The following is a 25,940-nucleotide window of genomic DNA, read 5'->3' on the forward strand; positions in this document are numbered from 1 at the left end:
TGCTTTAATGTCAATTGAAAATGTACCAGAGAAAAGTTCCAACAAAATCAGTGTCTTTGAAGTCCCACGTTATTCAGCTCTGTATTGAAATGACTCTTAAAACACTGAAAAAAATGGATGAGATGCAGCTACTGTGTGACGCATGTTTCACCCGGCGCGCCTCAGCTCGGCTCGCCTCGCCTCGTCTCGGTTTGAAGGCGTTCCACTGGTGCCAACATGGTTCCAACCATTAACATTTTGGTCCCTGCTTCCTTGGGGTTCCAAGCAGGCCGAGCAGTTACCATAATGGTGATGTAGCACAGAGAGCAGGGCACTGATTGGGTAAGAGTTCTGACGAGTCTTTCATGAAAACCAAAACCTCAAGTTTTAAATACCCCATGTGTTGATTTTTACATTTTCACATATTATAAACTAAAATCCAGTGATTCTGCCTCTGAAGTTTCGCTCCTTATAGTGATTTTAACGCTGTTAGCGTGTTAACACTGGTTGAATTAAGCTGTTGCTGTTTTGTGCTTTGTGTGGACTTAAGTTGTGCAGATATTTTTGTCAAATAATAAATGACAAGTGATTGTTTCAGCGTCTACATTTTCTCTGCTAGGGCCATGTTACGGTATGAAACAAAATCGTTCTAAGCCCTACTAAAAATGTCTTGTAAAAACAAAACAAAAACATGGTCAATACAAAAAGTAAAACCTATAAATCCGGGGACACAGAAGGCACAACAAACGTCAACAGACCTTCGGTCTGCCTGTGCAGGCGTAACTTCACCCACGCTGAGCTGGGACCAAGTCACAGTGGAAATATACCGGTGCTGAGGCTCTTACTAACAATTAATATCATTTCTTCAAGTTCGGCAGGCGGGATTGAAAAGCTTAACGGGCCGAAAATGGGCCCCCGGGCCATAGTTTGCCCATGCCCGTTCTAGACAAACTGTGAAGGGGAAAAAAAAGTCATCAGATCAAAAACAGGGTTAGGACTCAGCGCTCCTGTTGTCCTCTGGCTCCATCTAGTGCTCCAATTGTAAACTTCATGCCGAACATTTTAGCCCGAGTCCAGCAGCAGCCGCCACGTGTTATTATTATTAGTTTGTTTCCTGCCGTTGGGGAATTTAAAAGATCGTCGTCACCACTCGAATGCGATGCATACGAGGAAGAGGAGGAGGAGAAGGAGGAAAAGGAAGAGGAGGAGAGGAGGAGGAAGAAGAAGGGGAGGTAAAGGAGGAAGAAGAGGAAGATTAGGAGGAAAGGGGAGGAGGAGAATAGGGAGGAGGAAAAGATGAAGGAGGGGGAGGAAGAGGAAGACGAGAAGCACGAAGGAGAGCAGGAGGAGAAGAGGAAGGAGGAAAAGATGGAGGAGGGGGAGGATCGAGGGAGGAAGAGGGGGTGGGGGACAGACTACAACAGCATCAGCAGCTGGTGAACTTCAGCTTTATTGTTCTGAGAGAAAACAAACAGCCAGTGGTTAAATAAATTATTTGATATGACGTGCTGGAACTGGTTCTGGCCCACTAACTGGAACACCGGAGTTACTTCAGTTACTGGTTCCACTGGGCCAAGATGAAGAGCATCTTTTTCTAATCCAGTAACTCCTGATAAAAAAAAGGAAAAAAAAACAAAACCTTGAGAACCACAAACCCCTTCAAAAGACAAACCAGAGAAGCAGCTGGTCGGGGCTTCAGAGTGAAGAGAGCACCCCCCGGTGGTGGTGGTAGAGGAGGGCAGCTGGACGGCCGAGAGAGAAGCTCAAGTGAACCAAAGGCACAACGTTTGTCTTTTATACGCGACAATTAAAAAAAATGCAAAGACGCTACGTGGAAACACAATAAAAACATGCAAAACTTAACATAAATATTTGTGGGGTTTTGTGCTATATTTTGGTTTGAGCGTCCCCCTGTGGACAAGCTGCTGGGACAAGTTTCTATTCATGATTTGACTGAAAAGTGTAAAAAGAAATAAAATAAAATAAAAATCTCCTGATGTTGGATTTAAAGGTTGAGTCTTTTTGTTTCGGAGGGAATCACAATGAGGAGCGTCGTGATAGGCCGGTGATGTGACCTGATGATCTCTGAAAAATCCACCATCATCATCAAAACTGATGACACAAAAACCTCTAAAATAGGCTATAAAAAATAATAAACAATAACAAAAACAGAAAACACCACCAACAACAACAACATGGACATCTGGTTTACCTGGAATTCATGGCACTAAGCTAAGCTCACCCACCCGCTTATTTTGTTGCTTCCAGCAAACACTGGAAGGGAAAACCAGACCACAAGAGTTGATTGGCACCTTAAGAGGCGCGTGGGCTTAGTCAAGCAGCAGCATCCACAGCATAAATGAGGTCCTATGATTGGAGCCAGTGATCCTGGCCCCGCCCTCTGACCCAAGCCCCATCCCTTGTCCAGCCCACCCCAAATCCTTTTACATCAGGGACTTACATCTACATCTACATCAGGCAGATCAGTTCGTACCCCTCTCCCTACCTCCCTCTAATCATTCGGCCTCACTGGACCTCTTGGCTCTGGACCCCCACCACCCTCGGCTCCTCCCACTCCTCCCACTCAGCGCTGCGGCGGCGGCGACGGGGCTGCCCGCCAGGCGAGCCGGGCTCCAGGGCGCCATCCGGGGTCAACGCCGGGTCGTCAGGGGCCACGGGCCGCGGCGCTGGGTAGTTGGGCTGGTAGTAGCGGTACGGGTCGTCCTCATCCGGCTCGCCGTAGTTCTGGAAGACGTCGGAGGGCAGCGGTGCTGTGAGGGGGGAGGGGCATCAGGATTAGCAAAGGTCAAAAGTCATGAGTGGGGGTGGGTGGCAGGTCATCAAGAAAGACTGATGAGAGGAAACAGGACTCAGGATTCAGAATCTGGTTCGGTAGAAGCACAGCAGGCGTTGGTCATATGACCGAGTTGACCTTTGACCCCTCCCGACACACATCGAAGATGAAGAGGATCACATGCTGACAGACACAGGAAGTGACGACACACCACACTCACTTGTTTGTTCTGATTCTCTTTTGAACTGAACATATTTGCAAATACTCACCAGTGTGTGTGTGTGTGTGTGTGTGCGTGCGTGTGTGTGTGTGTGTGTGTGTGTGTGTGTTTGTGTGTGCGCGCGCGCATGTGTGTGGTGACAGAAAAAAGGCCCAAAGGCCCAAAGAGATAACCTGAGACACTGATTCCAATCAGTTCAACTCAAAGGATTTAGGTTTGGGAGCATTTAGGTTGAACCGGCCCTTTAAAGAGCACCACCTGGAGGTCCTGCTGTCCAGGTCTTAGTTAGTTAGTTAGTTCGGGTGAAGCTCCAAGGAGTTTGGAAGTGTGACAAAAGACACAGGAGCATGCGAGAGATAGAGAGCAGAACCCAGAACCAGGAACCCTCACACACCCACAGACAGAAAGACAGACCGACAGACAGACCGACAGACCGACAGACAGACACACACACACACACACACACATCGACACACACACACACACACACACACACACACACACACACACACACGCGCGCGCGGTTGGTTCGGTTCAACGGCAGCAACATCCACACACAACATTGTGCCCCTGGTGAGGCATTCTGAGGACTTCATGTACCTCCCACGTTGTAGCCCACACAGGAGTTGGGGTCGCAGTAACCAGGAGGTCCAGCAGAGCCCACCGGTCCCGGGACGCCCGGCCGGCCCGCTGTTCCCGGGTTCCCAGGACGGCCGGAGGAACCCTGGCTGCCAGGACGGCCCTGGCCTGGGACACCTAGTGAGAGAGGGATGGGGCAAGGGGCGTCAGAGGGTGAGGAGGATCATCAGGACAACACAGATGGAAGCAGAACATCTTCAGATGGCTGGGGACTCATTTACCAGGAGGTCCCTGAGGTCCTCTGGGACCCTGGAGTCCAACACCTGGTGATCCCTTCTCACCCTTCTCCCCTCCTTGACCTGCACACACGCACACACACACACACACACACACAGGGCTGGTTGAGTGGAGTTCAGCCTGCAGGGTGCAGCTCAACTGGACCAGTGCGGATGTTCACCTCTCTCTCCTGGCTGGCCATTCTGTCCGTTCTGTCCTGGGAAGCCTGGTCTCCCTGAAGGTCCCTGTTCTCCCTGAGTCCCTGCAGGTCCTGGTCTGCCGGGCTCCCCAGGAGGTCCCGGCACGGTGCGGACGGAGACAGGCGGGCTGGGGACGTGGTTCAGGAGGGAGTTGTACCTCGCCATGTGACCTGAGGAAGAGGAGGAGGAGGAGGATGAGAAAGAGGAGGATGAGGAAAAGATCTGGGTCCTTTAAGTTCTTCAGGATCTGCTGTGGACTCACTCTGGATCAGTTGCTCGCAGACCTGCCGGGCGATGGTCTGGACCGACGCCGTGGACTGGAGGTCGCCCTGCACATTCACACACACACAGACACACATCAGTTCTGAAGGTCAAGCTAGCAGAGGAGCCCAGCGTGAGACCAGAGGCTCCTCACTTACCCGTTCTCCTCTCTCTCCTTTGCTTCCATGAGGACCCTGCAGCAGACAGAAAGCAGTGAGGAATCAAACAGCAGCTGACTCATCATCATCATCATCATCATCATCATCATCATCATCTCCTCAGAGCTTCTTCTCTGTTGGACTCACCGGAGGTCCCAGTTCTCCCTGTTTTCCCTGAGAACCGGTGCTCCCGGGGGCCCCTGGGGCTCCTGGGGCTCCCTGTAGGGGGTGGGGGGTGGGGGGTGGGGGGTGGGAGGGGTCAGAAACAGGAAGTGATGTCCAAAGAGGCTATCCTCCACTCTGGAAGTCAGAGGGTCAAGACGTCAGGAGGCCAGAACCTCGAGGAGAACTTACAATGGTTCCAGAAGGTCCCTGTCGACCAGCCGGACCGTCCTTGCCTGGCAGACCCTGCAGGAGGTGCACGTGAAGGTATCATAATGGTCCAAGGATGCAGGTTCCTCCCACCCAGCTGTCACTCATCAAGTCCCGCCCACTGCCGTTAATAAGCTATTCAAACTAAACTGAAGATGAAACACGTCACCGGAAGTAACCGACCTTGTTCTCTGAACAAAACTATAAGTCTATAAGTCTTTGGTTTGTTCCATCTGCTAATATTAAAAGGGGGAGGGGCTAATGAGCTATACTGCAGCCAGCCACCAGCGGGAGCGTGTCTGTGTGTTTGTGTGTGTGTGTGTGTGTGTGACTCACTCGGGGTCCCGTCTGTCCATCTCTGCCCTGAGTTCCTGGCCGACCAGCACCGCCCTGACACATCCAGACAAATAATTTTAAGGGCAGGTGAAGTGGCGAATGGTGATCACCAGAGGGCAGCAAAACAACAAACTCAAACAAGAAAGGTTGTGCAAAGTCAGCAAGATTCAGCAAAAACATTCAACAGGACACAAAAACAGTCCAACTGCAGCAGAGGGTCATGTGACCTGAGGTCCCGCTTGTCCCAGGTCCCCCTTCTGACCCCTCTCTCCCGGAGGTCCCTGCATAGAAACAGCATGATCTTCACTGAGCTGCACTGACATGGTGTGTGTGTGTGTGTGTGTGTGTGTGTGTGTGTGTGTGTGTGTGTGTGTGTGTGTGTGTATGCCTACCGGGGGCCCTATGATGGAGCGTCCGCTGGGTCCCTGTGGTCCTTGAGACCCCTGAGGTCCTGGCAGACCAGGTTCTCCTGCTGGACCGGTGGGGCCCTAACGACAGACCAGAGGGAGGGTGTGAAGGCTTTGTGAACCTGAACCTGGACCTGGACCAAAACCTGGACCAGAGGATTGACCTGGACCTGGACTGGAACCTGGACCAAAGCCTGGACAAGAGGCTGGGCCTAAACCAGGGCAAGAACCTGGACTTGAACAGTGTGTCTTTTGGGAAACAAAGTCTATGTGTGAGTGTGTGTGTTTGTGTGTGTGTATTATTATTATTATTATTATAGGCCTTAATGCAAAATTGTGATATCTCTGGCATAAACTGAGTATGTCTGGTTTAGCAGCTCTTGTCAAGGGTAAAACACCTGAGATGGAACATTTGTGTATATTTGTGTGACTGTAGTTTTTTTTTAGTTTTTTTCTTGTGTATTTTGATTTTTTTCATTTAAAATGTTCATCTCTTTCTTTTCAATTTGACAGATTAATAAAGGTTTTCAAGTCCAGGGCTGAAGTCACAGCTCCAACACACATCAAGTTGTCAGAAATGAGAAATTTTGAGGGTGAATTTTTGTGGCTTGATAAAGTCTAAGCCGTCGCTGTTTTTCTTGCTACACTTCCTGTCTGATCGAAATCACTAAAAAAAAAAAAGACAAGAAGCTCAGAGAACAGCACTGTCGTCAAGGACGAGGAGGACGATGTCCTGCAACGTCTACGAGGGGCTGTGGTTCAACCTGGCCGAACGGTGGCAGGCGGACGTTGGCGAGTGCCAGATGCGGCCAGTGGAGATCTACGAGAGCGCCGATGGCTTGGACGTCCACCAGGGCCACGCTGCCCCCCCGAAGGGAGGTGGGGAACCGCATACACACACACACACACACACACACACACACACACTGAAAGCTCGCAGTGGACTGTTTTCAACAATTTTAAGGAATCTTTTAAATTTTGAATGATTTGCTAGATAAAAAACAAAACTGATGATTTTTTTTTTTTTTTTTTTTTTTAAATAAAAAAAAAATTGAAATGACAGTTTAGTTGCTGCAATAATATTAAGGTGTGGGACACTGGACTCCTGGTCCGATTGACCCATTGTCCACTTCCTGTTCAGGAGCTCCTGTTGAGAAGCCCCTTCCTGTCGGCCAGAGGAACTGGTTCAGACCAGCCCTGCTGCCCTTGGTTCTGCTGAGCCTCCTGTTCCTGCTGGTGGTGGGGATTCTGTCAGCACTGTGTGAGAACCTCCTACTCCACATCTTCCACCTGCTTCTCCAACCCCTCCACCGTTACTTCCTTCTCCACCACGAGGGAGCTTCATGGCTCTTTTGTGAATCTGTTCTCCTCCACCTGCTCCTCCGCCTCATCCACATTCATCTCCTCCTCCTCCTCCTCCTCCTCCACGTCCTTCTCCTCTTCCACCTTTTCCACCCCCACCTCCTCCTCCTTACCTCCTCCATCTCCTCTTCCCCCTCCACCTCCTCACCATCCTCCAGGCAACTCCATGGCCCTAGTGTGACTGCCCTCCTCTCTCTGCTTCTCCAGATGCTCTTGTCACCCAGGAGAGGGACCGGCTAGCTCAGAGCCTTCAGCAGGACCAACACCAGGACGAGCTGTCGAGCAACCTGATTCTGTGCCAGGAAGGCGGCAACAACGTCCCAGCGGGGAGTCACACAGGTGAGAACCTGAGTGGAGGTTCATGCCTGAGACCCAGTGGGTCTCTAATTCTATAGAGCCACAGAGTGGAGATGTAAAATTCTTTGGCCGTTCGTTTGTAGAGGGCCTCTAATGAACATCCACCTGGTAGGAATAAGACTAGATAATATTCACTTGTACACTGTGACTCTGAGGCTCCTTCACCAATTGAAGGCGGGTCCAACCCTGGTGGCTGGCATTGACATGCCGAACATTGTGGTTGTTGTTGTTGGAGGCTGGAGGAGGTTTGGTTGCAGCTGCTACTACAGATCTGAGCAACAGAGGAACTGGACGGAGAGCCAGAGACAGTGTCAGAGGTCAGGAGGAGACCTTGTGTCCATTGAAAGCAGAGAGGAACAGGTGAGCCTCTGAAATCTCAACCTTAATGCAGACCTTTAAGTCCAGACTAAAGATTTGATTCTCTGCTTCTCTAACACACGACCAGCAGTTTGTCAAGTTGCTGAATGGTAACAGAGCTTCCTGGATTGGTCTGTATCTGATGGAGGGGAACTGGAAAGAACCTTGGAAATGGATGGATGGGTCAACATTCTCATACACGTGAGGAACATCCCCACTGATAGATATGGTATTGATAATGCAGTGATGAGTTGAGGCAGGATCTTCTTCTCTTCTGCAGCAACTGGGGGGTCGGATGGAAGCAAAAATCAGGCGAATCCAAAGCCTTCATCAACACAGAGGGATTATGGGATACCGCCAACACAGCATCCAAATATTGGATCTGTGAGAAGCCAATTTTAAAGATCGAGCAGGACCTCAAGTAACACCTCCAAGCCGCCCCCCCTGCAAACATTTCACGTTGATGTGAAAACAGTGTTGCTTCTCTTGCGTGTCGTGTTGTGATTCTCAACAGAATAAAGACGTTCCATCTCATCGTTGCTGCTCTTATTTCCGTGTTGCCAGAAGTGTTCAGAACTTGTATTTTTCTTCTCCATCGTCAAACTATTGATCACAACCACAGAAATGTGCAGTTCTTGTATGGCTGGGTTTTACTAAAATATTAATTTAAAACATTTTAGAGCATTTTCATTTTGATAAAGGTTAAAAAGCAGTGATGGAGGAAGTTTTCAGTTTCCTGCCACGACTTCCTGCCTGATAAAATGTGCAACACAGCCACGACTTCCTGCCCGATAAAATGTGCAACACAGCAGCCAACTGCGACTAAAGGACATAGACAACAGGTTTAACAGAGAGTGCGGCGGCAGCTGGACGTGGACACCACTGATAAGTGTGGGGACGGAGCTGCAACACCAGCTGAAGGTGCACAACTTTTCAAACCTCAGCAGCAAAGCTAGTTCACACTGCAGACCAAACAAAGCAAAGCTTGGTGGAGATCCTGGCTTTAATTCAGGGGCTTTGCAAAAATCTTGAAATAAAAATGTTTGAATCAGTATTTGAATCAGAGGGTTTTTCTACTTTTCATTTAGGCCTAGAATACATTGGATATCCAATAAAGAGCAGCAGTAATTATGCTGATATCGCGTTAAATGGCTAAAAGGTGTCATATGTTCGGAAATTTCCTCATGCAGTGTCTTCGCCCAGTTCTCCTAGTAACTAGCATCTCTCTCCTCTCATCTCGGCCCTCAATGCTTTCATTGAGACACAAAGTTCATGACCATAAGGTGAGGGTCGGAACATAGTTTGATGGGTAAATCTAGAGCTGACCCATCTGCCCAAGTCCACCTGCCAATCCGTTGCTCAGTTCCACCCCTCTCTGGACCGGGACGCCCTGCTAGCAGGGCGGAACCAGAGCGGAACCAGCTCAGAACCGGTCTGAAGGCCGGACTGCAGCAGGTCACCGTGGAGAAGGAGAAGCTGAACAGGAGCATCGACACTTTGCTGGATCAGAGGATGAGGTGTCAGAGTTCTTACTGCATGGAAACCATTCTGACCATCAGACTCCAGTCTGAACTCTGACCTCTCTCTAATTCTCCTCCACTTCCATCTCTCCAGACGATTTGGGCAGCTATCCCCTGGCGTGGTAGTCTCCAGCATCAGGGCTGCTTTCTGATAGTCACGCTTCCCCCTCATGGCAGCCCAGGGTAACCGCGAGTGTTTGCAACAAGAATGCAACTGGGCGGTTGCAACCCTTCAAATGGACACTCAGGAATCCAGAGCCACTTCTTCTCTTCCACTACTATGACACGATGGAATAAAAGAGCTGATGCAAAAGAAAATGAAAGCCTGTCAAATGTAATTTATTCACCACTGATCTCACTATGGTGGCCTGAAGGTGGCGCCCTGCTGGCCTTCCTCTCTAGGTGTTGGTTGTTTTTTTTTTTCAGATTTGATGCGATTCGCGGCCACATGTCCACAGCAGCAGACCAGGTGGTTCGTCTGGTCTGCTGCTGCTGTTTCCAGTTCTCAGGGTTCTTGCAGCTTGGAGAGCTGAGAACTGGAACCAGGGAACCCTGGACCACCTGGGAAGAGCAGGTGGTCCAGAGGGAGGAACGGAGCGACTCACCACTGGACCCGGCTCTCCACGGTCTCCTCGGGCTCCTCGGATCCCAGGACCTCCCTGGTCAGAACAGAAGAAATGTTAGTCCCACTGTGACCTTCAAGAATCACAGCTGGAGTGAAATGTGAGAGTGAGAGTGAGTGTGAGTGTGTGTGTGTGTGTGTGTGTGTGTGTGTGTGTGTGTGTGTGTGTGTGTGTGAGAGCGAGAGAGAGTGTGGGTTGAGAGAGAGACAGAGCGTCTCTGTATTTGTGCGTTTTTTTGAGATAGATAGATAGAGTGTGTGTGTGTGTGTGTGTGTGTGTGTGTGTGAGAGAGAGAGAGAGAGAGAGAGAGAGAGACAGGGAGAAACAGAGAAACAGAGAAACAGAGATAGTGTGTGCATGTGTGCATGTGTGCATGTGTGCGTGTGTGTGCATGTACTGGGGGTCCTGCAGGACCAGCTGGTCCCTTGCTGTCCTGGGTGCAGCTGCAGGCTCTGGGCAGCGCCAGGCAGTGGGCCTCCTTCCTCTGGAGCAGCAACACCACCATGAGGACAACCAGGGGAAAATAAGAGAGATGAGACATGAAATGAAATGAAAACATACAGTTTCTCCACCAGGCGGCTGTAGCAACTCCAGGTTCTGGTCCACCAAGATTGGAGGCTGAGACACACAGGAGAAGCTGTGGTGGACCAGAGAGGAGACACACCACTGAAGACCAGGACCAGGACCAGAAACAGGACCAGGACTAGGACTAGGACCAGAACCAGTACTAGGAACAGGAATAGCACCAGCACTAGCACCAGGACTAGGACCAGAACCAGGACTAGGACCAGCACTAGGGCCAGGTCCACGGCCAGGACCAGGACCTAGACCAGGACCAGATCCTGGTCTAGGTCCAAGTCCAGGACCATGAACAGGATGAAAACCAAAACCAGAACCCAGGACTCACCAGACCAGGAAGCTCACAGCACTTGTCTCTGTTGGCCCAGGACGTACTGCAGATGATGTCAAACATCTGGAGCTGGAACTGTACACACACACACACACACACACCTTGTTTCAGGGTCTGGCTGACTATAATACTAATACCAATTAGCATTAAACAAATACTAATACCACTTAGTATTAGTGGTATTAGTATACCATTCAATGTATGTACAAATAACATGACAAATACTTATGAAGTGCTTTTTTGTGCAATAATATGATTATTTTCAGGTTTAAATGGCCTGAAAGTGTGTAATGAGACAGTGTATGTGTGTGTGGTGTGTGTGAGTGCGCCTGCATGTGTTGGTGTGTGTGTGTGTGTGTGTGTGTGTGTGTGTGTGCGTGTGTTTGTATTTCCCCACCGGTGCTGAGCTGTCTTTGCTCCCCCTGGACCGGACCATCCTTCCCAGGACCTCCAGGCCCTCGGTGCTGATGTTCCCAGCAGCGTTGATGGTCTTCTCACCAATCGTCCTGCAGTCCACCAGGACCCTGGCACTGGTCTTACTGATGGCCACATGGAGCTGGATGAGTAGCAGAAGGAGGAGAGGAGGAATGAGAGGGAAGAGTATGGAGGGGGGAGGAGGAGGAGGAGGAGGAGGGGCATGAACAGGTGGAGGAGGAGAGGAAGAAGAGGTGAAGGAGGAGGAGGAGGTGGAAGGGAGGAGCAGAAGAAGGGGGAGGCGGAGGACAAAGTGGAGTAGAAGAAGGAGGAGGAGGAGGAGACTACCTTGTCAGCGACCTCTATCGATATCTATTGACCTCTATTAAGCTCTCCAGCAGAACAGTGTGTATGGACAGCTGGTCTTCACCTTGTGGAAGCTTCCATAGAAGAGCTGCTGGATGTCAGCGCCCTCGAAGGTCACCGTCTGAAAATCGCCCTTGTAGTCGTTGTTGAAGAAGGTCAACGTCTTCCCTCCATCTGAGGCAGTAAGGAAGAGAGAGTAGGAGGGTCTGGGAGGATTTGTGGTGAGTTTGTGTGTGTGGATGGATGGATGGATGATGATAGATGATGATGGATGGATGATGGTGGATGATTGATGGATGGACGTTGATGGATAATGGATGGTGGATGGATGAATAATGAATGGATGATAAATGGATGGATGATGGATTAATGATAGATGGATGATGAATTATGATGGATAGATGATCAACGGATAGATGAATGATGGATGGATGGATGGATGGATGGATAGATGGATGGATAGATGGATGGATGGATGGATGGATGGATGGATGATGGATGGATGGATGGATGATGGATAATGAATGATGTCTGATGGATGCAAGGTCAGTAGCTCATGACGACTCACTGTCCAGGATGAGGCCCACAAGTGGCTGGTTGTCCCGGTCCAGGACCTCCCACAGGGCAAAAGGCTCCAGCGGGGTGTCGGCCAGCAGCCTGAAGAGTAGCGAGATGGTGTAGTCTGACGGCAGACCTTCAGGGTGGACGAACCTGCAGAACAGGACGGGTCACAGAGGTCATCTGAAGGTCACAAAAACACGGCAGCCTTCCCCAAGCAGTCCAGCGGGGGGAGTGGGGGGGGGGGGCGCACCTGGTAGGCTGAGCCAGCAGGGCGTGGCTGTGCAGGTGATAGCAGGGGAAGCTGTTGAACGTCCCAGGCACCATAGAGACACCAGACAGGCTGCTGTAGCGGCTCTCCTCCAGGCCAAATAGCTCCATCATCCTGAAACCTGGCCGGGTGGTCCACAGCGTTAGCATCAGCTAGCCGCCAAGCTAACAAATAAAATCACCCAACTCATTATATCATATTGTTTATTAGGTTTATGACATTATTGTTTTTGTTTTAACTTGTTAAACACGTATTTATAAACACTCTTTATTTTCTTAACACTTATATATATTGTATATGTCTTTTAATTCTTCTCTTTGCACTGTACATGTTACTTTAACTGTCCAAATGTAAGAAATGTAAGAAAAAATAAGAATAAATAAAGGCATTATTTTTTGATCATTTTATTATTTTAATAATAATAAATTATTATTATTATTATTATTATTATTATTATTATTATTATTATTAATGATAATAATAATAATAATAATAATGATAATGATAATGATAATGATAATAAAATTGTTAAATTATATAACATTGTTATATCATTTATTATAATTATTATAACTATTTATTTTATTATTTATTTATAAAATTTGTATTAATATTGTAATTATGTTTATATATTTCTATTTCTGTACAAACCGCCCCCTGGTGGTGAGAGTGTGCATTACCGGGCATAGAGCTGTCGCTCATTCGCACAGATGGGCATGCTGGGAGAGAGGGAGAGAAAGGAGGAGGAGCTGTTAAACCTGCTGATGACATCATCACACAGCTAGGGCTCAACCGGGGTTAAAGGTCACTCACTGGCTGTGGCCGTCTCACACACAAAGGTCACTAGCTTCTCCTCAATCATCTTGAAGGCGTCCAGGTCGTCCACGAAGAAGACGTGGCGGTCACTGGGCGAGCTGGCGATGCTCACCAGCTCCCCGTAGTCTGCGTCAGCGAAGCCGATGGCAAAGATAATGATGCCTGGAGAAGGAGAAGGTAGAGGTGAAGGAGGAGGAAATGGATGAGGAGGGGGAGGAAGAGGAAGATAAAGAAGGGGAGGAGGTGGAGGAAGAGGTGGAAGAGGAGTAAGAGGAGAAGGTGGAGGAGAAAGAGCAGAAGGAGTGGGCAGAGGATGAGGAGGAGGTGAGAGAGAGGGAGGAGGGAGAGGTGAAGAAGATGGGGAGTAGCAGGTGTTTGAGGAGGAGGAGGAGGCGATGGGATGGTGAAGGGGGAGGAATCAGACAGGTATAGTGTACTGTGGGTCAGTCTCCCCTTCTGCCCACCCAACTGACCTTCCCTCTGCATCTCCTTGGCCACCTTGGTGACATCATCCTGGGAGCGGCCGTCCGTCAGCACCACCAGCACCTTGGGAACCCCCCTCCTCAGACCCTCCTCCTCCACAAAGATCTTCTCCTTCACATGGTGGATGGCACCACCTGGGGGGGATACAGGAAGGAGACTGAGCAGGAAAACAAACAACAACAAACAGGAAGGCAGGAAGGATCTCCTGAAGTGTTCCTTTAGACAACAAAGCTGTCTTAGTCTCTTGGAGAAGATGCTCCGCTGTCTGTCCAATGTGTGCTGGAGAGGGTGGTTGTTGTGGTCTATGATGATGGAGAACAGTTTGTGGAGGTAGAGATGGTAGTCCTGGTTGTCCATGATGGAGAACAGTTTGTTCAACGTCTTCCTCTCCACCATTACCTCAAGATAGAGGTCTTCGGAAAAACCAGACACCCCGAAAACCCGAGGTCCGACCCTGGTTCGCGGGTCAATTTTCAAGCAATCAGTCGGCTCGGATTTCGAGTACATTCACAATAAGTGGGTTCGGGTCCGGGTCGGAATCGGACGTTCATGTACCCAACACGGCTCGGATCTTGCTCCTTTCACAAGAACTGAGTTGGAAAAGTCAGAGTTTTTCTCGGTACTCAAAGCTCTGACAGTGAATAGCCGGGTCTGCTGCAGTCCTTATTGCACACAGCTGTGCTGTAGGCCCTCCAGTTCAGTTGGTTGTCAATAGTCACCCCCAGGTGCTTGTACTCCTCAACCAACTCCACATCCTTGTCCAAGAGCCCTGGGGGTTATTCCCTTCCTCCTGAAGTCAATCACCATCTCCTTGGTCTTTTCCACATTAAGCAGCAGGTGACTGTGTCCAGTTCATTCCACAAATCTATCCACCAGCCCTCTGTGCTCCTCCTCCCATCCACCGTTGATACACCCAACAAGTGCAGAGTCATCAGAAAACCTCAAGGTTCAGGTTGCTTATGATCCACGGCGTGTTGTTGGAGAAACAGCAAACAGCCTGTTGGGGCAAGACTGTGTCCTCACAGAATCTGATGTAGTCAGATATGCACTCTGTCATGTTGTTGATGGATGAATGGATGGATGGATGGATGGATGGATGGATGGATGATGGGTGGGTCAAGGATGGATGGATAAAGGATGGATGGATGATGGGTGGATCAAGGATGGATGGATAAAGGATGGATAAAGGATGGATGGATGGATGGATGGATGATGGGTGGGTCAAGGATGGATGGATAAAGGATGGATGAATGAATGGATGAATGAATGGATGGATGGATGGATGATGGATGGATGATGAATGAATGAATGGATGGATAAAGGATGGATGGATGGATGGATGGATGGGTAGTCATGGATGGATGGATGATGGATGGATGTATGGATGATGGATGGATGGATGAATGAATGGATGGATGGATGAGTGGATGGATGAATGAATGGATGGATGATGTGTGGCTGGATGGATGGATAATAGATGGATAATGGATGGATGATGGATGAATGTGTGGATGGATGGATGATGGACGGGCAGAGACATGTTGTTCCGCCACACAGGTGTTCTTACGTGTCTCCAGCCCCTGCCCCTGTCTCTGCCCCCCTCCCAGGCCTCACCTGTCTTGGTGTTCCCACCCTTGTAGGCGATCTTGTTGATAGCGTCCAGCAGTCGCTCCTTGTCGCTGTACGAGTTGAGCTGAAACTCGGTGCGAGCGTCATCGCTGAACTGGGCGATGGCCACCTGTCGGGCATGACACGCAATCAGTCAACAAACAACCACAACCACAACCTCGTCTCCACATCTCAACTGGTTTCTGCTCATTTCCACATGCTGCTAATCCCACTTCTTGTTCAGACTCCACCACCCCGCCCCTCAACTCCCCCTCAGACCCGAGAGTTACCTGGGTGCCGTTCGGTCCGATCTGGTCCAGGGCACCCGCCGTACTGTACAGGAAGCGAATGATCTTGACAAAGTTGTCATCGCCGATGCTCCAGGAGCCGTCGACCAGGAAGACCAGGTCGGCCCGGGCTGCTCTGCACACTTGGGGGGTCATGCGACATGAGAGGGGAGGAGTCAGGAGAGGATGATAGGCTGAGGTGGAGCAGGAAGTGAGGCAGGATGAGGAAAAGGAAGTGGGGCAGGGAGTGGAGAAGGAAGCGGAGAAGAAATTGAAGCAGGAAGCGGAGGCAAAGCAGGAAGCGAGCAGAAAGTGAAGCAGGGAGTGGAGCAGGAAGTGAGGCAGGAAGCGAGGCAGGAAGTGAACCAGGAAGTGGAGCAGGAAGCCGTGACTCACCTTCTTTAGCAGCAGGGATGGTGGGCAGCGGCGTCGTGGTGGGGGGCGTGGTCGGTGGCTGAGTGGGGACAGGGACTGTGCACAGAAGGCAAACACGGACACACACACACACACACACACACACATACACACACGCACACACACACACACACACACACAAGGCACTATGGGAAATCCTGTGGTCGGAGCCAGTGGGCGTGTGCGTGTGAGTGAGTTTGTGAGTGAGTGTGTGTGTGTGTGTGTGTGTGTACGAGTATGTGTGTTTCTGTGTGTGTCTGTGTGCCGTGTGTGTTACTGTGTGTGTGTGTGTCTGTGTATGTGTCTCTGTGTGTCTATGTGTGTGTGTGTGTGTGTATGTGTGTGTGTGTCTGTTTGTCTCTGTGTTCTGTCCTGCTCACGTGTGCGCTGGCTGGTGGAGACTAGTGGCCCTTCGGTGCCGTCCTGCAGCTGCGCCACCACACTGACCCGGTACTGGGTGTCGGGCTTCAGGTTGCTGAAGCACTGTCTGTTGGCTCCTCCAGGGAGCTTCAGCTGCTGCTGCTGCTGGCCGCCTGCACTCATACACACACACACACACACACACAAACACACACACATAAACACACACATAGACAGACAGACAGACAGACAGACAGACACACACACACACACACACACACACACACACACACACACACACACACACACTATTCATATCAAATATCTGTGATTGGCCAAAAGCAACCAGCTCCGTCGCTTTCATGCAGCACTGCACCCTTTACATCTGACACCTGTACTGTTCATGGATGATGGTGGTTGATGGATAGATGGAGGGATGGATAATAGATGATTGGATGGATGACAGATGTGTGGATGGACGGATAGTGGATGGATAATTGACGGAAGATTGATGGCTGATGATGATGAACGATGGATGGATGACAGATGATGAATTGATGATGGATGTGTGGATAGATTTATGGATGGATGGTGTACAAAAGACAGATAAGGGATGATGGTTGTGGTATGATGGATGAATGATGGATAACGGATGGATGACAGATGAGTGGATGGATGGATGATGGATGTGTGGATGGATTTATGGATGGATGATGGATGGATGGATGATAGATGGATGGTGATGGATGGATGGATGGATGGGTGATGGATGATGATGGATGTGTGGATGGATGAAGGATGGATGGATGAAGGATGGATCATTGATGGATGAAGACAGGAAGTGACTCACCGGGCAGCACCTCCAGCAGCAGCCTGTAGGAGGCAGCGTGTCTCTGCGGCTGCCACTGGGTGCACAGACTGGTCACCTTCACTTGGTAGGAGCTCAGGTTGCTCACACCCAGGTACACTGCACACACACACACACACACAGTGTCTCTCCTCCTATGGTGGAACACTTTCTCGCAGGCTCTGCCCCCCATCCCCACCCCAACTCCCCATCTCCCCGACTCACAAGTGTGGCCCCGCCCACTCAGGGCCTCGCTGGCTCCGTTGCTGTAAGTGGCCATGACCTTGACGCTGTAGTCGGTGCCACTCAGCAGGTTCACCACCACCATGCTGCTCACATCCTCACCCACAAAGGTCTCCAGGGCCGTACCCTGGCCTGCGGTGGGTGGGGGGCAGGGGTGACAACAGTGCAGAGAGAGGTCAGTGGATGGAGTCAAAGTCCTCAGAGGCTAATGAGCTGTGTGTGTGTGTGCGTGTGCGTGTGTGTGTGTATACATGCACCGACCAGTCAGTGGCTGGTAGACCACCCTGTATCCCAGGGGCGGGGTGTCCGGATGGTCCCAGCTGATCCTTAAGCGGTTGTACCACTCCTCCGACACCCGCAGGTTCCTGGGGGGCGAGCGAGGCACTGGGGGGGGTGGAGAAAGACATGTAACCAGGAACTATTTGTGTGTCGTGGTGCGTGGTATGATGTATACACGTCAAACCTGGGCAGACAGACGTGACGTACGGGATCTGATAGCGCTAATCAGTGCAGCTGTGTGCATGGCAAAGCACGATAGACAGCGTGTGGTGCGGACTGAGTCTGAGCCTGGTAACTTACAACATTCCATACGATATTCCAACTTCTTCAGGTTTTTAGGACTCCATGTACAGCTTCGCTTGTGTCGATGTTAGCATCCGCTGCTTGCTGGCTAATTTATCATTTCTTGAGACTGTGGGATCGTAAAACAGCTCATCTCCCAAACTGGTGAGTTGTTACCATAGCCCTGCTGCTCTTAATGTAAGTTGTCTGATCGCTGCTGTACTGCTCCCCGCTGTGTGTTGAATATGTTATCATGCGGAGTGTACTGACGTCACTATCGCTGCTCCCCTGTGGAATCCGAATGAAGATCCGCTGTCCACCAGTGTGGTTGGACAGTATCTACTTGAGTTGAGCGCTCACATAAGACTTTTTTTTACAAATACGAATGCAATCTCTTACTTGCACTCTTGTCTCCTTTGCTTCATTAAGTCTGCATCAGTTTTATCCATTCCCTCCCGCTAGTGTTTCTAGAAATCTAATCTTCTGATCATGCACATTTTGGTATTATACATGCTACAGACAGAATGACCTCTGACCTGCAGGGGGCAGCGTGGACCCCACCTCCCCCCAAACCAGGACTCACGGGTTCGTCCGATGTGGGCTGTGGGGGGGCCGTCCCCCCCGAAGTAGACGGGTATCACCGACACCCGGTACTGGCTGTCGGCCTGCAGCGGCTGCAGCACCAGGCTGGTCTGCCCGCTGCCCACCATCCTCTAGGGGAAGACAGTGAGCACCGTCACACACAAACACACACACACACACACACACACACACAAACTCTTTGACCCCCCCCCCAGAGAGAAGGGGAGGCAGGGGGAGGGGCTCTGCTGACCGGCTGGCTGGGAGGGGAAAATTACTGAGAGATGCTGCACTTCATCCTGCCCCCCTACAGGTCTGAACTGGTACTACATGACAGCGTCTGATCAGTCACACACACACACACACACACACACACACACACACACACACACACACACACACACACACACACACACACACACACACCGTCTACTGAGGCTACTTAGTGTGAAGGCTTCTACTTTTTCTTCTTCTTTTCCTTCTCCCTCCTCTTCTTCTTCCTCTCCTCCTCATCTTTCTTCTTCTTGGATGGATGATGGATGATGGATAGATGGTTGATGGATGGATGGATAATGAATGACAGATGATGAATGATTATGATGGATGTGTGGATGGATTTATGGGTGGAAGCTGGATGGATGAATGATAGCTGGATGGATAAAGGCAGGAATGACTCACCGGCCAGTGCCTCCAGCCGCAGCCTGTAGGTGGCAGCATGTCTTTGCGGCTGCCACTGGGTTCACATATTAGTCACTTTCGCCTGGTAGGAGCTCAGGTGAAGGTCACTTCTTCTCCTGAGGCTGATTAGTGTGAAGGCTTCCATTTCTTCTCATTTTTCTTCTCCTTCTTTTTCTTCTCCTTCTTCATCATCGTATTCTTCCTCTCCTCTTTCTTTCTCCTTTTTCATCTTCATCTTCTTCTTCTTCTTCTCCTCCTCCTTGTGAGGTTACACTGACTGAGGTTTTCTTCCTTAAGGTGTCTGAACATCTACCATCTGTCAGTCTGTCTGTCTGTCTGTCTCTCCAGGAAGACTTCAATCAGAAGGTCCTGCTCTGTCTTCTCCGTCTTCTACACATTTAACCTTTGACCCCCACACCCTGGCTGTAACCCACCGTCCTCCCCGGATGAAATACTGAGTGGTCCTCACCGTCTCCTCCCGCCGCTCGCCGTCTGCCATGTAGCTGAGGCGGTATTGCCGGATGTTCCGAGGGTCGACGGGCTGCCAGGAGACCCTGAAGCTGTAGGGGGTCTCAGCATCGATCCTCAGGGCCCTCAGGCCCAACCGAGGAGCTGCAGGGGGAAGGAGAGGACAACCTTCAGCAGGGCTGGCCAGGCTGGTCCAGCTGGGAAGACATGCTGGAGGACTGATTGACTGACTGATTGACTGACTGACTGATTCACTGACTGACTGACTGACTGACTGACGGATTCACTCAGTCTTAGCCCACTTTCCTCCTCAGTCAATGAAACGGCCTTCATTGATGTTTAAGTGAGGGGGCGGGGCCTGGAGCTCACCTTGGGTGGTACTGGTGGTAGTGGTGGCTGTGGTGGTGCTGCCCGACACTGCAAACACAAGGAGGGAGAGGTTAGGGGAGGTCAGAGGAGGTCAAGAGAGGTCAGGTGAGGCATCTCCACTGAGGAGCCTCCAGTGGGCGGGGCTGCCAGGTGGGCAGAGCGTCCAGGTAGATTCCTCACCTGTGGCCTCAAAGAGCACCGCCGGTTCGCTCTCGGCCTGCTGGGCGTAGACGGCCGCCAGGGTCACCTCGTACTCCGTGGCAGCGCTGAGTCCCGTCAGCAGGTATGAGTCCACGTCGGCGTCCAGCAGCATCTGAAAGAGACGGGACGGCGCCACCAGGTGAGCCATCCAGGTAACATCTCACATCATCTCCACCTCCATCAACCAGTCATCAAGATAACATCTCACATCATCTCCACCTCCATCAACCAGTCACCCAGGTAACATCTCACATCATCTCCACCTCCATCAACCAGTCATCAAGATAACATCTCACATCATCTCCACCTCCATCAACCAGTCATCAAGATAACATCTCACATCATCTCCACCTCCATCAACCAGTCACCCAGGTAACATCTTACAGCATCTTCACGTCCAAACTGGCAGTTCTCTATATATCGAATATATATTTGCATTTTTGGTGACCAGTTCATATTATACTGAGCCACTATTTTAAAAAATAATAATAATAAAGCTGGCCTTTTCTACCTATGGGTCAGTGTGAGTGCAATGCATGATGGGATATATTGCCGGGATAGTGACCCTGTTGGCTGTCCACTACTTGTAGGGATGCATTGTGGGATACATCGAGTGACTACCTATCCTGAATCAAAACGTGAAAAAATGTCTCCATTTTTTAATTACTTTACTGAAAATGAAGAAAAATGAATATTGGGCTGTTCAAAAAAATAGCCGTGTCTGGATTCTTCTTTACAAACTGAAGTATTCACTGTATAACCTGAAAAACCTTCAGGATTTAGCATTCCTGTGGATCACTAAACTAATATTTCGCTGTGTCACCATGGTTTCGGAGAACTGCTTCACATCTGTCTTGCATGGAATCGACCAACCTTTGGCACCTGTGAACAGGTTATTTCAGCCCAGGATGATTTTTAACAACATTCTACAACTCCTCTGCATTTCCTGCTTTTGCCCCAGAAACGGCATTTTTGATGTCACCCCATGAGCTTTCAATGGGGCATTGGGCTGTGGCCACTCCAGACTCCCCAGGAGATGTGTTCTACAGCGACTGGTATCCTCTCAGAACGTGTCTTTTTCTTTTTAGCAGTCGGACTTTGCGGGGGCTAAGATAGGTAGATTAGCTTCACACCGGCGTATACTTATTATCATAGTACTTGAAACTAGTATGGTATGAGAAGAGTAACCTCAGACCGTCTTTGATCACCCTCACACTGATCACTGGCTGAGTCTTTGCCATTCTTGCTGTTCTTTGATCTATTCTCCACGTCTCTCTGCTTTTGCTTTCCATTTGAAAGCACTGGAGATAATTTTAGCAGAGCAGCCTGTTCATTTCTGCACTTCTTTTCAAGTTTTTCCATTGACAATCAACATTTTAATCAAGGTACACTGTTCTTTTGAAAGTTCAGTCTCTCTGGAACGACCCATTTTTCTCAGGGTTTTTTTTTTTTTTAGAGGGAAATTCATGCAAACACGTGCTGGCTTCGTCCTTGAATGGGGGCCACGCAATTCACGCCATTTTTTTTCACAGAATGAACAACCTCAGTCGTTGAACTCCGCATTGCAAATTTTTTGAGCAGCCCAATTTTCATTTTTCTTCATTTTCTGTAAAGTAATTAAAAAAAAATGTCATGTTTCGATTCAGGATATAAAGTGCAGTGTTCCCAATGCATTGAAAAAAAGATTCAAATTTTGAGCTTTACTCACATTTTTAAACACTACTATTATTTTGAACACAACTGTATATTGAAGACTAATGTTCAGGGGGCAATGGAGGACACACACATACACACACACACACACACACACACACACACACACACACACACACCTCCTCTGTGTCCCCGCCCTCGGTGGGGGCCCAGGTGAGTCGGTACAGAACCAGATCCGATGCAGGCTGGCGCCACCGGACCCTGAAGCTGTCGCTGGTGATGTCATCACTCCTCAGGTCCAGAGGCTCCGGGACACTCTCTGCACACACAGAGAGCGAGAGCGAGAGCGAGAGAGAGAGAGAGAGAGAGAGAGAGAAAGAGAGAGAGAGAGAGAGAGGTACATACACTGGAGGTTATACACCCTGTCCTCTGTGTGTGTGTGTGTGTGTGTGTGTGTGTGTGTGGTCAGGTGACGGTGTGCTGGTGCTACCCACTAGTGGTGAAGGTGTTGGTGGTGGGCGTGGCTTGGCCTTCGTCGTAGAGCGCCACCACGGCCACCGTGTAGGAGGTTAGAGAGGTCAGGTTGGTCAGCAGCCACGAAGTCACGGGGCCAACGTCTACCTGCACACACACACACACACACACACACACACACACACACACACACACACACATACACATCAGATCGGTGTCTCAAAAAGCTCCTCACCCTCCTCCCCAGACACAAACTCCGCCTCCGCCTCCTCACCTCGTTGGTGTCCACGCCATCCGTCCGGACGTAGGCCACGCGGTAACCTCTGACCTTCCTGGAGGCCGAGTCCCAGCTGAGGCGGGCTGAGCTGTGTTCAACCTCAGTGAGGCGCAGGTTGACCGCTGGGCTCAGCGGCACTGTGGCAAAGAGAGAGAAGAAGAAGAAGAAGAACCATGTGACGGCAGCACAACGTGGTGAAGATGGTCCTCAGGAACCTTCTCAGCTCCTCCTTCCAGGGGTGGAGACAGCAGGAACCTTCTAACACATGGCCAGAGGGCCTGGCTGCTCACACCGCTGGTCATGTGACCCCAGAGCCAGCTGCAGAGGTGTGTGAGAGCTTCAGATGTTCCTCACGTGGAAGTTGAGACCTCACTGGACCTGATAGACTTTTCTGGACCAGAGGTGAACCTTCAGATGGAGAGGTTGGTAAGGCCGTGAAACAGCTGGCAGCTGATTGGTCGACTAAGCTCAAGCCACCAGAAGAAGAAGAAGAATCATCATCAGAGCTGGAGCTTCTCCTGTGGCCATTATCTTCTGGAGGGTCCAGACAAAGCTGCACACCCATTTCCTGGTGTCATGTGACAACAGGAAGGAAGTCTCAAGACTCACCCTTTTAGTATGGCCTTATTTAAATAATTAATTTTGAATGTATTATTTCTTGATTTACTAATTAAATAATTGATTAATTAATGTGTTTTCCTCATGGGGGGCCTCCACACTGGGAGGTATATATGGTTTTATTTTTCTGTGAAGCACTTTGAAATGCATAGATAATGCATGGAAAGCGTTATTAATAAAGATTTGATTGATTGATTGATTGATTGATTGATCACTAATCCGGCTTCACATGACATCATGTGTGATTGGTCCAGGAGATCCAAGGACATGGTGACCTTCAAAAAACCGTCACATCCTGGATCCTCTAAATTGTGTCTCCACCTGCCAGAGTCATGAAGCCTGTGTGTGTGTGTGTAAGTGTGTGTGTGTGTGTGTGTGTGTGTCACTGACAGGTTGTCTGCTGGGAGGTCACGGGGTCACTGGCCTCCTCTCCGTACATGGCGTACAATGTCACCGTGTACTCAGTGGTGGGAGTCAAACCCTCCAACTCCATCTGGTTGACCGAGGGGCCCACTTTCACCTGCACACACAACACACACACTCAAAACAGTCAGTTACACACACACACACATACTCAGTTACTCAGTTACACACACGCACACTCAGTTTTTCAGTTTTACACGCACATCAACAGTTACACACTCACTCACACCCACCTCCTTCTCGTCAGCAGGGTCTCCCTCGGTCAGCGGTGCGTACAGGATCATGTAGCCGGTGGCGCCCCCTGCAGGCCCCCAGCGGACCCTCATGGTGCTGTGGCTAATGTCAAAGAGCTGCAGGCTGCTGACGGTGGGCAGGGCCACTGCACACGCACATGCGCACACACACACACACACACACACACACACACACAGTGAGTAGTGGTCTTTCTGTCAGACAGAAGGTGGATGCAGTTGCGTGGACCTACAGGTGGTGGCGCTGCCCCTCAGGGCCTCGCTGGCTGAGCTTTGGTACACAGCAAACACAGCCACCTGGTACTCAGTCAGGGAGTTCAGGTAGTTGAGCTCCACACTGCTGTCCGTCCCCGCCACCACCTGCAGGGCACACACACACAGACACACACAGAGGAAGTTAGCTGCTAGCCGCTAGTCGCTAACTAGCATCGGAGCAGAATGAGATGCAACCGAAAAAGGGCGGAGCCAATAGAGACAGACTTCAGTCCTGTGGACACACAATCAGTCACACACACACACACATATATATATATATATATATATATATATATATATATATATATGTATATATATATGTATATATATATATACATATATATATATATATATATGTATATATATATATATATATATATATATATATATATATATATATATACATATATATATATATATATATATACATATGCATATATATATATATATATATATACATATATATATACATACATACATTTACTGTATATATATTTTTTTATCTATTTTATTCTTATCTATTTTAGTTTCACAGTGCTGAAGTTTTTTGCCATCACATTTCACTGCTGTGTTTGACCTTTAAAGCCACATGTGACATATAAAAATCACACACACACACACACACACACACACACACACACACACACACATACCTACCTTCTCGTCAGGCTGCCCTCCGCTGGCAGGGTAGTAGACTACACGGTACTTGTCCACTTGTCCCTCCGCCGGGCGCCACGTCACGCGGAAGCTGCGGGCGGTGACCTCTGAGGTCACCAGGTCGGTAGGCATGGCCACGGCAGCAGCAGCAGGAGGAGGAGGAGGGTGATGGGTCAGAGGGTTGGGAGGAGGAGGGGCGGGTTCACTACCTCCTGCTGGGCAGGAGAGGAACTGGATTAAAGAGTGTGTGTGTGTGTGTGTGTGTGTGTGTGTGTGTGTGTCTGTGTCTGTGTGTGTGTGTGTGACCTCTCAGCTGATTGGCCAGCTCCTCCACCCTGCCACAGATGGTCCTGGTCAGTCCGTCCACGATGTTGCTCATCACGTCAAAGTCGGCCACGTTGTAGACATGCGAGTCGAGCGGGGATGAGCCGATGGCCTTCAGCTCGTTCTCGTCGGCGTTCTTCACACCTGGAGTCATAGGGGGGTGAGAGGGTGTGGTCAGGTGGGCGGGGCCAGGGAACAGGAGACCCTGAGCGTGCTGCTGTGTACCAGGTGCGTCTGGAGGTTCTGGGGGGGCGGCGGTCTGTACCCACCAATGGCAAACACCTCCACCCCTGACTCCCTCAGGCTACGGGCCGCCGGGATGACGTCGTCCTGGGACTTCCCATCTGTCACCAGCACCACCACCCTGGGAACACCTGGTCTGGAGCCAGACTCGGGGCTGAAGCTGTTCTCCTGGATGAAGGTGAGGGCCAGACCTGGAGGAAGTGGGGGGTGGGGGGTGGAGCAAGAGGAGTAGAAGGAGAGGTAGGAAGAGGAAGAGGGTGAAGAAGAGTTGATGATGTCACAACAACACACACCTCCTGACTTCCTGTTGTCTGGGACCAACAGGAAGTCAGCCTCCAGTGATGTGCAGTCTGACTGCAGGAGCAGGTGAAGAGCAGGTGAGAAGCAGGATGAGTGAAACCTGAACATAGCTCTCAATTCTTCACCACAGACTGACTCTCATCATCGGGTGTTGACTCTGTGATTAAAGGTTCTGAAGACAGAAGGCGAAGCTCTTCTCTGCAATCAAACACTTTCCCCTCTGATGTCACT

General features: G+C 50.0%; 2 protein-coding genes across 5 annotated transcripts in view; one reads left to right on the forward strand and one right to left on the reverse strand.

Moving 5' to 3' along the window:
• Nucleotides 1-1,413: 1,413 nt before the first annotated feature.
• The window catches only part of LOC142900118 (collagen alpha-1(XIV) chain-like), a 32,055-nt gene continuing 7,528 nt past the window's right edge, over nt 1,414-25,940 (reverse strand). For 2 of the 3 annotated variants that reach the window (XM_076044178.1, XM_076044177.1), the window contains exons 7-47: nt 25,436-25,600; nt 25,149-25,310; nt 24,843-25,054; nt 24,164-24,290; nt 23,913-24,058; nt 23,647-23,776; nt 22,636-22,775; nt 22,382-22,508; nt 22,067-22,206; nt 20,214-20,346; nt 20,034-20,081; nt 19,666-19,808; nt 18,523-18,652; nt 17,640-17,762; nt 17,361-17,510; nt 17,139-17,255; nt 16,309-16,461; nt 15,911-15,985; nt 15,518-15,657; nt 15,234-15,357; nt 13,610-13,753; nt 13,134-13,298; nt 13,001-13,039; nt 12,303-12,441; nt 12,060-12,202; nt 11,556-11,665; nt 11,109-11,267; nt 10,709-10,786; nt 10,199-10,285; nt 9,784-9,837; nt 5,568-5,663; nt 5,403-5,456; nt 5,176-5,229; nt 4,822-4,875; nt 4,615-4,686; nt 4,468-4,503; nt 4,311-4,377; nt 4,030-4,218; nt 3,854-3,931; nt 3,594-3,749; nt 1,414-2,750 (exon numbers count right to left, since the gene is read on the reverse strand). In XM_076044178.1, coding sequence (XP_075900293.1) covers nt 2,506-2,750; nt 3,594-3,749; nt 3,854-3,931; nt 4,030-4,218; nt 4,311-4,377; nt 4,468-4,503; nt 4,615-4,686; nt 4,822-4,875; nt 5,176-5,229; nt 5,403-5,456; nt 5,568-5,663; nt 9,784-9,837; nt 10,199-10,285; nt 10,709-10,786; nt 11,109-11,267; nt 11,556-11,665; nt 12,060-12,202; nt 12,303-12,441; nt 13,001-13,039; nt 13,134-13,298; nt 13,610-13,753; nt 15,234-15,357; nt 15,518-15,657; nt 15,911-15,985; nt 16,309-16,461; nt 17,139-17,255; nt 17,361-17,510; nt 17,640-17,762; nt 18,523-18,652; nt 19,666-19,808; nt 20,034-20,081; nt 20,214-20,346; nt 22,067-22,206; nt 22,382-22,508; nt 22,636-22,775; nt 23,647-23,776; nt 23,913-24,058; nt 24,164-24,290; nt 24,843-25,054; nt 25,149-25,310; nt 25,436-25,600 — 4,904 coding nt within the window. In that variant the 3' untranslated portion in view covers nt 1,414-2,505. Of the gene's footprint in view, nt 2,751-3,593; nt 3,750-3,853; nt 3,932-4,029; nt 4,219-4,310; nt 4,378-4,467; nt 4,504-4,614; nt 4,687-4,821; nt 4,876-5,175; nt 5,230-5,402; nt 5,457-5,567; nt 5,664-9,783; nt 9,838-10,198; nt 10,286-10,708; nt 10,787-11,108; nt 11,268-11,555; nt 11,666-12,059; nt 12,203-12,302; nt 12,442-13,000; nt 13,040-13,133; nt 13,299-13,609; nt 13,754-15,233; nt 15,358-15,517; nt 15,658-15,910; nt 15,986-16,308; nt 16,462-17,124; nt 17,256-17,360; nt 17,511-17,639; nt 17,763-18,522; nt 18,653-19,665; nt 19,809-20,033; nt 20,082-20,213; nt 20,347-22,066; nt 22,207-22,381; nt 22,509-22,635; nt 22,776-23,646; nt 23,777-23,912; nt 24,059-24,163; nt 24,291-24,842; nt 25,055-25,148; nt 25,311-25,435; nt 25,601-25,940 lie in introns of all 3 variants that reach the window. The other variant, XM_076044179.1, reaches the window with a different exon arrangement.
• On the forward strand, nt 6,283-8,192 carry LOC142900151 (CD209 antigen-like protein 2). Of its 2 annotated transcripts, none has more exons than XM_076044268.1 (6): nt 6,283-6,461; nt 6,724-6,843; nt 7,152-7,283; nt 7,537-7,661; nt 7,747-7,859; nt 7,939-8,192. In XM_076044268.1, exons 1-6 carry the CDS (start codon nt 6,311-6,313, stop codon nt 8,081-8,083), a joined length of 786 nt encoding a protein of 261 aa, XP_075900383.1. In that variant the 5' UTR covers nt 6,283-6,310; the 3' UTR covers nt 8,084-8,192. The 2 variants fall into 2 exon arrangements, with proteins under 2 accessions (XP_075900383.1, XP_075900384.1); XM_076044269.1 differs by having other exon boundaries at nt 7,750-7,859.

Source organism: Nelusetta ayraudi, unplaced genomic scaffold (assembly GCF_046127955.1).
Source record: "Nelusetta ayraudi isolate G7.1 ecotype Tasmania unplaced genomic scaffold, CSIRO-AGI_Nayr_v1 ptg000079l, whole genome shotgun sequence".
Classification (NCBI taxonomy): Eukaryota; Metazoa; Chordata; class Actinopteri; order Tetraodontiformes; family Monacanthidae; genus Nelusetta; species Nelusetta ayraudi.